We start from the raw sequence: 12951 nt of genomic DNA, 5'->3' as shown, positions 1-12951 counted from the left end.
TCACTATTTCTCGATGAAGTAGCTCAGATTACTTTGTACCCTTTCATGAAACACGTTTTACTACCAGAAGTACCTTCGTCGTGTTGGGGTATGCGATTAGAGCCTTACACGAAAAGTAGCACCCTAGTGGATGAAGGAAGGCGTGGAGCATAGAGATTAGGTTTTATTTTTGATGTCTTGTGAGAAAAGAGATGTAATTTGTAAAATATTGGATTAAGTAATAAAATCATAATTGTGTTTTCTATCTTTTTGTTGTGTTGTGTAGCTATCTCTGTTGTACTTATTTCTTAGTAGCTTGTGAGTTTAGATGTTGAAGGCTAGGTGATTAAGCTAAGTTGATTGTTTAGGGTTTTCTAGTGCATTGAGTTGTAAAAAATCTCCTAAGTTCAAAGCTAGAACTCTGTGATGGAGATTGGTTTGAGAAGTTTCGCTTACTAGATGTTTAACTCGTTATCTTGAGAATAGGTATGTTGGGCTTTTAGGTGACATGCTTTCTTCTGGTCGCATGAAGTGGCCAATTGCTTGTTCGGATTTAGTTGACCAGGGAATTTTGTGTTCTAGTCTCATTTATAGTCTTAGGTTTGCATGAAGTTACATGAATATCACAAACCTCTCTAGATACGTGGCGAGTCATGGTCACTACATATGAGATGCTCACTGTGTCTTTAAATCATCTCGTAGTTACTAACTCCTCGTTGAGTACAAGTTTTCATATCACTTGCCCCAAGTGTAAGCAAAGTGATAGGTTTCCTGGGTAAGCTCATGATCAAACAAAGGAAATTGATATCAAACATTAGTTATAAAGCTTACTCCTTCATTTAATTGATATAAAATAGCTATAAGAAATTACATGATATAATATATAACTTAATATATGCCATATATAATACGTACTTACCTAAAATTTTTAATTGTTCTAATTATATTTAATTTAGACATTGTATACCTTTAAAGGAATTAAGTCAAACGAGTGCATGGAAACATAATAATTTTACCATGTAGTGCTGTAAAAATGACCTGAGTAACCCGACAATCTGAACTACTCAACTCATATTATATAGGTTGGATTGGGTTTTTTAAAATGTGGGTTGGGTTGGGATGAAAATTTTGATTTTTTTCGGATTGGATTTAGTCTCGGGTTGGAGGGTTAAAAAATTCATATCAACTCAACCCAACCCAAATTAATAATAATATATATATATAATTTATTATTTATTTAATAAAAGTTAAATAATCTTACGAGTTTTGACATTTTTTTTTAGCTTAACTTGATGCGAAACATATTTAATTTATGTTTGAGTTTATTTCAAACATATTTGAAGCTAAAAGTAAGTTAGTATAGTTAATTGAATTATAATAATTTGTATTTGAAATATAAATTATTTTAAACAGGGAGGTAATAAAGATAGAAAAAGATTTAAAAAAAGTAGGAATACTAAATAGTAAAAACTGTGAAATTTGTTAAAGAAAACACACAGAAGAATGAATTTAGAGTTAAAAAATATTGGTATGGCAAGAAGATTTGAAACGTGATACTGATAATTATGGATTGTAAGTCAAAATTTAAGGCGATTGGATTGACAAAATGTGTAGGGCTCTATCACCTCTAATCTAACTATTTCACTTCTCATCCTTAATTCTAAACACTGTTTTGAAATGAGTGTAAGTTTAAGTTTAAACTGTATCTTCTTCTTATTTTTCAATGTATCTCTTCTTCTCTTTCTTAATTAATTTTCCTTCTACATCCTACAAAGTAAAATGATATTACCTATTTTTTATCCCTTTATTTTAATACTCTCATAATCTCTCCACTCATTGCCTATCACATCTTGTTGTCAAATCATAATTCATCTTTTCACCCTAAACCCACTTTTCTTTCATTCTTTCTAACCATTTCTATATCTACATCACGGCACTGTCACCATAGTTTTGTTATATTGTAAGAATAATTAATACCAAACAAATATTAAACCTTCCAAATGATTACAATTTTCATTTAAATTCTAAACTTTCCTAATCTTATTTCTATTTATGTACCTATCTCTTTCTTTACTTGGAGTTACAGCCTTTCAATTCAACTGATATTCTTTTTTATAAATACATTCAATTAAACTCCAAATTCATAATTCATAATCCAATTAACTATTTAGAAATAACAAAGCTACTAATCCCAAAAATTAGTTTTATTTATCTGTTAGTCAAGAGATCAAGCTTGAATTTTGTAATACATGTTCATTGAGTTGCATGTGCCAACAACATTTAAGTCAAATTATATCATCATATCTTGTAAAATATTTGAATTTTAATCCAATCCTTTAGGATTGAAACTAAATGGATTTTGGAGTTGTAGTGATTGAAAGTTAGAGGTTGTGATTCTAATATAATTCGAATTAATTGCTAAGGTGTTTTTGTATGGTTGTGTGGATGAAATTAAAATGAGGAAAAATAAAAAAAAATGTTGGCTTTTTGAAACATTGTGAAATAAGTAAAATAAAGAGGTGCACTGAATTGAAGTATTGAAGCAAGAGAGAGTGGATGAAATTATTAGGGTTTAGAAGCATATATATAAAGTGGGTATTGGGAAAAGAGGAAACAAATTAGAATTTTGGTGATAGAGCAGAAGCAATCACACCTAATCTTAGATTTAATTCCAACCCCTTGTGGTTATCTATTCAAATTCAATCAGTAGTACTACCAAAACACAAATCTATTCAACCAGTTTGTAACTTGTTTTTTTTCAAATAAATATTCTAATGCATTCAAAATATTAAGAAAAGTCTTGTCTAAAAAATGTTATGGAGAGCTCTTATCATGTGCTCAATATTTGTATTGTAAGTGATTATCAAACCAATATAGTGAAAAGTATCGTAAAATTGCACCATGTTTGTCAATTTTAGAAGCAATATGTTTCAACTTTGTTAACAATATTTGTTATTTTTATTTTGCCAGTAATGTTTGATTTTTTTTTTTCTTTCAAAGAAGTTGAACTTTGTGAATACAAAATTGTTTTTCATGTGAAAAACATGAGAAGCGTCTAAAGAAAGAGCATGCTCATGAACAAATGTAAGTTCTTATTCTATTTACATCAAGATCATTTTTCTCTGATCATACTTTATTCTTCTTTAGAATTAATGTTCAATGTTTCATTTTTCTTTTGGCAGCAATATATATATATATGCTTTTTTTTCTTTGAAACGTATGGTTGTGAATATAAAAATGATGAGTTTTTCATGTGAAGAACTGTAAAAGAAAACCATACTCATGAACAAATGTAAGTTCTTTTTCTATCAAAATCATTTTTCTTATTCTGATTATACTTTATTTTTCTTTAAAATCAATAAACGCTTATTTCTTCATTTTCATCTTGAGAAAAAAAAGCTAATGTGAAAATGTGTTATTTATTTTCTTAATTTCTTTCTTTGTTTTCAACATTTCATCAATTTGATACTGAAAAAAAACAGAAGAAAAGCTTCCATTTGCATGCATTTTAAAATTGAAAATGAAAACAGTTTGCATTGTCACATCAGTTATTCAAACCACACGTACGGTTTTATATCTAAATTATAGTTTGAAAATTCAAAGGTTTCTACTTCAAACATAATTTCGAAAAATTGGACAAAATGATATTTCTGTAGAGAGCCATTTTGTGTTTCATATATTAGACAAAGCAACTGATGATGACCAAAATATCCCTCGAGAAACGTTAAAGAAGGGGAGTTACAGAAACAAAATTAATGAAAAAGAAAAGGAAAACACAAAAATGTGAAACAGAAATCACATAACTTATGATGAACGTCAATGAATTATGTTACACAAAAACAAACCAAACCCTAGACCCCAACAGCCAAAAATAACAATCAAGTAAGGTAAAAATAAGAATCAAGTAAGGTATAAAACTTGAGAAAAAAAGGGCATATTATCTCAAACCCAACTTAGAGAAAGGGAATATCTTCTCTTTTCAAATACATATATTTGTACAGAAAAGGCTGCATAGGCTAGAGCATTACAGGGTTCCAAAATGGTAATTAAAAATAAAATGAAAAACAGAGGCAATAGCTTTGTTTTAGTTTTGAGCCCAAACACAATGGCAGGTATTGGGTTTGCATGGAAATGGGAATGGTTTTCTTTTGGCAGTGGCAGTTGGTAGGTGACAGGGGCTAAAGCCAAAAGTAACAGAAGATATATAGTTTGTTTGGTTGTGTAATTATGGGAATGAAGCTTTTATTTTCAATAAAAACCCTATGATGGTTTTAGGGTTTTTACTGTTCTTATGTTTTGATTTACCTTTTGGTATTACTTCTCTACTGTTATTACGTTTTGGGGCCTTTGAAAACTTCCTCTTTTCTCTCATTCTCCACTCTCTATGTTTCCCTAAATACGTTTCTGTAATTTTTCTTTCTTCATTTATTAGTTTGTATGTAAGGACAATAACAGAGAACTACAGTTTGTTACGTTTTATTTTTCCTTTTCTTTGGAGGTTCAGTTTTGGCATTTTGCTACCAACAACAAGAAGGTCATTATTTTTAATCTTAAAACTCATTTAAATATGTGTGTTACGGTGTTTAGGACAAGTTTTGAAGAATTGTGAATATATGTGCAGATGAAAATGAAACTAGTGGGATTAAATTAAGGTGTATTTGTATGGAAATTAAAAGTATATTTAGTTTGAAGAGTAGGGGGGAAGTGTTTATAGAGTTGGAAATTGAGAGTGATGATTGATGGAAGAAGGGGTTGGGAATGAAAAAGAATGATGATTGTGCAGTAAAAGTAGGGAGAGGTGTCTAAGAGAAATAGGATCTTCCATTTGGGATTGCCATTGATCTTTGATTTGACCCTTACTTTTATCCCTTCATTCCCATCTACCATCCTTCCTATCCTTTCCTCTTCCTTTCGATTAACTTTTTTCTTCTTCTTCTTTTAATCCCATAATATCCTAAATTTAAAATTAGGGAGAGTCAGTTTTAATCGTAAGCATGCGTCCGTTTATTGGTTAACTTTCGAACCATATTACTTTTCATGATTTTTGTTTTTATTTTGGAATATAATTTATTTTCACTTTTTCAAACACAAACAAACATAAATTTCTCCCCATTTCCCATCTCTTTTTCTCATATGTCATTTCAAACAACTTATTCATTCAAAATAATTTGACATTCTTTTAGTTTAACATATATTAAATCTATGATTTTCTTTTCTTTTTCTTCTTTTGCTTCTAATGGATATTTTCTTTTAAATACTCATCTAATTCTCATTTCAACCTAATATGTAATATGCTAATTTAGAGATGAAAGCAAAAACAATTTAGAGAATAATATAAACTAAGTTCTTTATATTAAAGTGTATAATGCTCTATATTTATATATATAGTGAAGAATTATGATCATAATCTTCTTTACTTATTTGGAAGCATAAGTATAAAGAGTTGTATTTGAGCCTCTCAAAACAAACTTCACATGAGGGAAATGGGTTATTTAGGTTAAATGTGACAAAGTTTATCATGGTCTCCTTTTTTTCTTTCTTTTATTTTTGCAAAAGGAAACTGATAAGAGCAACATTTTGGAACCCATTGAAAACCTTCACTTATTTTTTATTTATTTTTCCTTTATTTCTTGTGTATGTCTCTTCTCTTTCTTTGTTAGATTGCAATATTATGCACCCCAAAGCATATAATATTACAAATTCACGTACTAATTAAATTAAAGCCGAAACACTTGCAAGTGTTGAGGAGGTATCTATTATTCTCTGTCCAACACCAATATCAATACTATTTGTTCACCATCAGACAGACCTGGATCGCAAATAACTAAAGATGTAGAAACATGCATTTTTAATCAACTTTAAATGGTGTGCATATATGATACCAGGAATGAAATTTATGTATATATATTGGTAATTGATGATATGAATACAAAATGGTTTTAAAATTCTTTTGTAAATCTTAAATTGCAAATATCTAACATGCATTTTAAAAACCAGTGGCGTTATAATGGATTTACTATTCTAAAAAAATTACAAAAAGAAAATGCAGTTTAAAACCGTAAAAGAGATGATTTGAAGTAAATTCTTTTGGTTAATTTCACTGTTCTGATCATTTATTATTGACACAAACGAGGGGGGAAAAAAAAAGAAACTTTTTTGTTAATTTCACTTTACTGTCCCGATTCTTGAATTTCACTTTGCTATCATTTATGGCTGATCATTTATAATTTTAAATGTATGGAGTAAAACTTAATTTATTAGAAGTTTTTTTGTTTGGTTGTATTAATTGATGGAGGCAATACCTATAGACAAACATATGGAGTAAGCAATATAAATCTTAAACCTCGAAATAAAATGCTCATATTTAAAAAATATGAATTACATTACCACATTTATCCTAGGAAACGCAATAAATCAATAACTAAAGTGTAAGGGTTTAAATTTGAGAAAATAAAAAAGGAGTAGGAAAGAATGAAAAATGTATTGGAAGTTCAAAAAAGAGAAGAAGAGAAAAAGGTGTTAATATCAGTATTTGGATTATAATAAAAAAACTGAGTTGATGGTTGTAGTCTAAAAAGTAACATTCCTTTAACCGTGCAAGAAGCTTATAAAGTATGGTGGAAGGTATTTGATATAATGATATATCGTCGGAAATTGGTGCTACTTCCCTTTTTTTTTTTTTTATTTATTAATAATAATACAAAAAAGCAAAAGGAAATAACATCAAATCTTTAAAGAAATGATTATAGTACGAAGTCTGAAACAAAGAAGAAGAAAATAAAAAAAGTCATATTTTTTGTAACACTGCTTCCAACAACGCCGCCAAAACCGTCGGTTGAGCAAAGCTGGGTTTCTCTTTTGTCTTTGTACTAAAATACAAAACATTTATAACTTGATATGACTTCTATTATACTTATCACTTCCATTCTTCATCATTGGATCACCAAAAACTACTAACCCTAACAATGCCTTCTCATCTCCTTAACCCTCTTCTTCCATTTCCTCCCCAACCTATGTCCTCTTACTTCCCCTCCTCTCATTTTCTCTTCTCTTACAACCCTCTTATGGCCTCCAAGCCATTGAATCCCTATGCTGACCCTTTTCTCTCTTCTCCACCTACTCTTCTTCCTCCACTCCCTCCTTCACCGCATGTTCTTGACTATACAAATTTCTATTACCCACGTTCCACTTCCACTTACCTTTGGCAGCTTCATACTTATTCTGCTGTTAGCTGCTACAATGCTTGGCCCCAGGTCATGTGCCCGCCGTATCAAGCGGCTGTGGGTTTTTCCGGTACCGTTATGGCGGATTCTAAGAATATTGGCAAAGCTGATGTTGGTAAGTTTAGACGAGAGTTTGTTGTCTCCGGTGGCGCGCGCAGAGAGTTAGTCAAATCTATGCCGCAATGGGTAGAGAGGAAAATCGATAACGACGCCGGTGGTTGCGGCGGCGACGGCGTAGACCCAGTCGAGAAAACCCTTCCCCTTGCTTGGATATCACAACGGTGATGATTAAAAACATCCCGAATCAGTTCAAGTGGGTTCTCTTCTCTTCTCTTCACTTCTCTTTGATTGTTTTATTTTGTCCCTTTCGAAGAATTTGGTAATATTAATTTTAGAACTTGGCAAGTTCTTGGATTTTGAAAATTTTCTTGGAGGAGGGTAAATTGAAGGTATAAACGCATGTGGGGTTGTGGGTTTAATTTCAAATTTCGGTTGTTTGTCGGTAGATCAACAAGAATTAATTTAATCGACTGCTAGAAATGGGAATAATGTTTGTATTTAATTAATTTTACATGCTGCACTTTCTCTGGTTTCCGCCCTTTTCTCACTCCTTTGTCTCCTCATTTTGGAAATATTTCAGTATGTAATTTATTCCTTTTCTAAGTCATCTCTATCCCCATGACTTTATTGGCATTAGTTCTAGACTTGGGTTTGCATTTATTCTTTATTTGGTTAAAACTTATGAAGAATGTTTGTAAGCAGGAGGAAGGATCTTCTTCAGTTATTAGACAGTTACTGTCAAATGATGAACCAACAGAGGGATTCTCGACCTGGTTTCTGTTATACCGAATATGATTTCGTTTATTTGCCTATGGATTTCATGTTGGGTAATTTTGAGCATTACCGTAATTTTATCTTTCTTTCATATTTTCCTTTTGTTGGGAATAACTGACGACTTTACTGATATTATTTGATTTTTTTTGAATTTCAATAGAGAGATCATGGTACGAAGGAAAAGTATCGAATTTGGGTTATGCGTTCGTGAACTTCACTACGTCGAAAGCAGCAACACAGTTCAGTGATGTGTATCATAATTACAAATGGGATGTTAATGTGAACAGGAAGATCTGTGAGATTACTGAGGCTAGGATTCAGGTTTATTTTAATGTCTTTATTTTTAGAGTTGGTTCATTATTACTGTTGCAGTGTTATAGAATGATGAATTTGATCTATTTGTGACCAGGGCAAGGAAGCCCTAAAGAATGCATTCAAGCACAAAATCTTCTGGTGTCGCAACGATCAATATCTGCCTGTAATGTTATTTCCAGCAAGCAATGGTCGACGTCGATACAGAAGGGTTAACGTGGGAAGGCGTATACCTCGTCTTCCTCGCAAGCCACTCAAGAAAGTTTGAGTAGTTATGATGATGAACTTAAGTGCATGGTTAGTTTGTAGTGTGTAGGATGTTTGTATGTTTTTCTTTTTCTAAAGGTTGATGGTAGATAAAGGGAAGGAGTGGTGTAGCTTGGTGTTTTCATTGTCTCCCTGACCGTGAACAGTTTGTTTGGGGAGAATTGAAAACATGAATGGCTGTTTGTTTGTATGTTTGGTTGGTGGGTTTTTTCTTGGGAGATGGGGGGATGATGTTGGGTTACTTTCTGCAATATTATTCTCTCCTCTTTTACTTGTTCTTCCTGTATATCATCTTTTTATTATAGACCCACACCTCACCTCATGTTCCTTTTGAAAATGGTTAAGCCTTCATCTTTTTCAAAATTTAGTAACTCCAATTTCAAAAACTTATCTAATATCATATACGTCCTTCTACTACTACTATTCTGAAGGTAATTATTTGTATATTAATATTTTTTTTTTGATCGAATTGCTTGTATGTTCATATTATCAGTGGTAATTTATATTGGTGATATTCTCGGAATCGATTCCTAGATTACTGTCTATTGTTGATAATGTTACGTTTACCTTGTTTGATAAAAAATTGGTTTAAAATACGCTTCAAAACTTAATATAATAAGTTAGACTAGTATCTTAATTTGACTAATTTTTTTAAATATATACTTAGTAGTATTACATATGCACATATAATCTCTCTGTTGTCGCTCTCTTGCAAATCTACTTCCTTTCTTATAGATTGCTCTTTAGGAGGTTAAGTTGCATCAAAGAAAATCTTGCTCGGTGGAAGCTTAATTATGTTGGACGGAAGTGAAATGATGGAAAATATTTAGATAAAGAAAGAACAAGAAACTAAAGAAAAATAAAAGGAATGGAGTGGTTAAATTTTTGAAGTTAAAAGGTTAAACTAGAAAGATTTCTAGCAACAGCTTATGTTTTAAAATTTGTAGTCTGTACTTTGAAATTATATTCTACTCAATATTTTATTATTAAAAATCATATTCTATTCAATAAGGTAACTTTGTATTGTAGAGTCTTATTAGGGAATTTTATATCGAAGAGTCTTATTAGGAGGGGAAGAGTCTTATCAGGCAACTTATAATATCAAAATTTTGAAATATTATAATTTTAAATTCAAACTAAGGTCTTCGTGTACACTTGGATTTTATGTAGAGACATAAACGTGAATTAAGTTTGAGTATATAACTTAAATGGTCTATAATGTATAAATAAGGTTGTTGGACGTTTTATTTTGAAAAGCACTATTGGATGCTTCTACTTTGTAATAGTACAAATAATGTGATTTTAAATTGTTTATGTACAAACATGAAAGTAGGGATATCCTATGTAAATAGTTCTCATCCAGAAACCATAAAGTAGTCACTTTTAAGTTATAACACCGTTGATTGTATAAAACTGATCATTTCCATTATTGGTGACGTAAGTAACTTAATCTTATATTCTGAATTTCTATTCATACGAAATTATTCTTATATCTGCATATGTAAGAGAAGCTCAACGATACTGACCCGATAAACCTTCCATTTTCGAGGTAAAATCGGGTGGATGGTTAGGGACATAAAGTACCAGACAAAAATTCACTCCTACCCGTCTTAGAGATAATAGTTATAGGTTGTTCTCTTAAGGACTGAATCCAAGTCTTGAACAAGAACAAGGGACCTCACCCTTTCATTGCGCTCAAGAGGGATTTGATTTATAGGTTGGATCTTAAACCAATATATTGTTCAATAGTAGATTAGTGAGACTTAAAGAGCACGATGTAGTCTTGGGGGTTAAATGGTATTTTGGTCTAGTTGAGATAACGTACACCTTGTAAATGATTAACTTACTGATCATGAGTATATTCAATCAACATAAATATATCTATAACGAGGGGAGGGCAACTACGATACTTTAGTGGAATGACTTGTTGGTTAACAGATGTTGATTAGCTCGATCTAAAAAGGTTTAGCTAGTTAATCTCGGATCGATGAAGCCCATGATCTATAGGTCCATTAGATTTCTCTGCTAGTTCATATGAAATTAACTTAGATCCATATGTTAAAACAATTCAAATTGTTTGAATTAGGTGAAGAGAGAGAAACTAACGAATGATATAACCGTCGTTTATAAGTTTGAGATATAGCTTAGTATTTAAATATTAAAAATATGAATATAAATTCCTATTTGAAAGCTCGTAAGGGATGAAGTTGATCAAAAGTTGTCAAAAGTCAACAAAATGGCAAAATGTTGACTTTTGACTTTAAAAAGTCAACTTTGACAGACTTTATATTCAAATGTGATTTGAATAAACATAATGATTGCAAATTCATCCTCGAGAGGTCGAAACTAGTCAAGATGAGCAAAGTCAAAATGTTGACTTTTGTATTGTAAAAGTCAAAGTTTGACTTTTACTTTGACTTGAATAGTTAAATGACCATGTTGCCCTTGGACTAAGTCAGTGGAAAAATATAAAATTTTGTTAAATAATTCCACTAACATTTTGTGAGATAAGTGACTACACTTAGCTCACCAAGTTCCACTAATGGTTAGTGGAATGTTAGGTGTTGAAATTTGTCCAACTAATTGTATGTAATTAGGTTATAAATATGGTTCGTTCCAAATTGAGAAAGACTTTTAGCCAAAATTTCATTTAGTTAAGGTAGTTGTTATGCATGTTAATCTCTAATTAGTTAGATGCAATGAGAGTAATTTTTCTATTGGTATTTTCACTCGGTGTGTTATGCTTTCCTTCAATATAGTGAAACAATAAATCACGATCAAGTAGTAGAAAAGATACGTCGCTTATTCGATTAAAAAATCAATTTTATTGATGTAGTTATTGAAAAATCAAAAGATTTGAGTACAATGTTTGCTTATTAACTTATACTCATGCAATATTCCTCAGTGGATAGTCATCTCGATCCCTTATAATTGGGGGCATTGATTTTTGCTCCTCACTCTTTGCACCTGGATGTCTTGTCAATATTCTTTTCACACCGCTCCGTGGGCTGCGCCCACTTTAGCTCCAAAAACAAAAGCTCCAGCCCACTCCGTTTTAGAGTCCATCTTTAAAAAGAAGGGTCTAGGTGACCGGTGTCGCAATATTCTTTGCGCCTAAGTACTTTACAAGCGGGTGAAGTAAGGTTTGTCAAGAAGAAAGAATCAGAGAGAGAGAGCAACTCAAAGGCAATCAAGGTCAAGAACGCTTTTGGGATGGAAATGGAAATTTTCTTTTCCCATTAGTTTTTGAAAATTTTGGAAAAAATCTACTTTAATGCACATTATTTCCATAATTTTGCATTATTTGTGTCTTTCTTATTTTCATAAAAAATGTTAGAAATTATTGAAGGTATTATCAACTTTTGGGTTTAATTTATGTATAATATTAGGTTATTCATGAAAAAAAATGGTGCATTTAAGTTCTCATTGTAATTTAGCCTATTAGGTTACCAGGTTTTTTTCATATAAAAAAAAGGAAGTTTGGGAACTTTGAGACATTTATTCAATAGCTTATTTGGTGCATTATCGAGCTAAATCTTTTTGCAATGCTTGATGAATTTTTTTTCGTTATTATTCAGGACAAATTACACTTTTAATCATCCAGATTTGAGTTTAGTATCTATTTGATGTATGAAATTATAAAAAAAAACACTTTTGATGTTTGCTTTTAAATGGCTTTAATTGGGCTATTCATACAAGTGTGTATATTTATGCTGCATGAACATAACCTTTGAATTAGACGGAGAAGCACAAGCTCAATCAAACTATAAAACTACAATAGTTGTTTCAAGAATTTCATATCTGAAAATAAAAATAGCCCTAACATTTTACAAATTAAAATGAGTTTTGCTTTTTGTGGAGGTTTCTTGGAAAAACCATGATTTTAGAGGACTGAAGGGATAAGGGAGAGAGAAATAGAAAGAGAAAAAAAAAATCTAAGAACTAAGTTTCAAGAGTTGTTTTTCTACTACAAAGTTCAAAGTAAAGAACTTTGGGAAGAGACTCTTGAAGGAAGTTGTTTCACTTACTACGCGTTTGATGGTAAGGGATTGAAGAGTTCCTAAGCCGTAAGAAAATTTCAATAACTCTATTTAATAAAATTACAAATAACTATCATCCAAAAATTCTTTCAAATTAACCTATGTCAGACTTAAACTAATTCAACATTAATCAAAAATTCTACAAACTCAGTCCTTCAAAATTAGTTAATTGAACATTCCACAAAAACTCCAATTAGAACCAAATATCAATTATTTTCGACACAAAAATGATAAAATAAACACATCCAAAACTTACCAAAATGGTTGAATGAATATTAAAATCAGCTTGGCATGGG

General features: G+C 31.1%; 1 protein-coding gene across 1 annotated transcript; it reads left to right on the top strand.

The window, feature by feature from the left end:
* Window positions 1-6837: 6837 nt before the first annotated feature.
* LOC116403999 (protein terminal ear1 homolog) lies at window positions 6838-8978 on the top strand. The gene is made up of 4 exons (XM_031886140.1): window positions 6838-7515; window positions 7965-8085; window positions 8199-8357; window positions 8446-8978. Exons 1-4 carry the CDS (start codon window positions 7487-7489, stop codon window positions 8614-8616), a joined length of 480 nt encoding a protein of 159 aa, XP_031742000.1. The 5' UTR covers window positions 6838-7486; the 3' UTR covers window positions 8617-8978.
* Window positions 8979-12951: the final 3973 nt, after the last annotated feature.

Source organism: Cucumis sativus, chromosome 5 (genome assembly GCF_000004075.3).
Source record: "Cucumis sativus cultivar 9930 chromosome 5, Cucumber_9930_V3, whole genome shotgun sequence".
Taxonomy (NCBI): domain Eukaryota; kingdom Viridiplantae; phylum Streptophyta; class Magnoliopsida; order Cucurbitales; family Cucurbitaceae; genus Cucumis; species Cucumis sativus.
This window is presented reverse-complemented; position numbering and strand designations above follow the sequence as displayed.

Excerpts from the sequence above, each read along its gene's own strand:
- LOC116403999 (XM_031886140.1), top strand. The coding sequence starts at position 7,487 with ATGATTAAAAACATCCCGAATCAGTTCAA. Across the intron at positions 8,086-8,198 it reads ATTTGCCTATGGATTTCATG|AGATCATGGTACGAAGGAAA; the intron begins TTGGGTAATTTT and ends ATTTCAATAGAG. Across the intron at positions 8,358-8,445 it reads TTACTGAGGCTAGGATTCAG|GGCAAGGAAGCCCTAAAGAA; the intron begins GTTTATTTTAAT and ends ATTTGTGACCAG.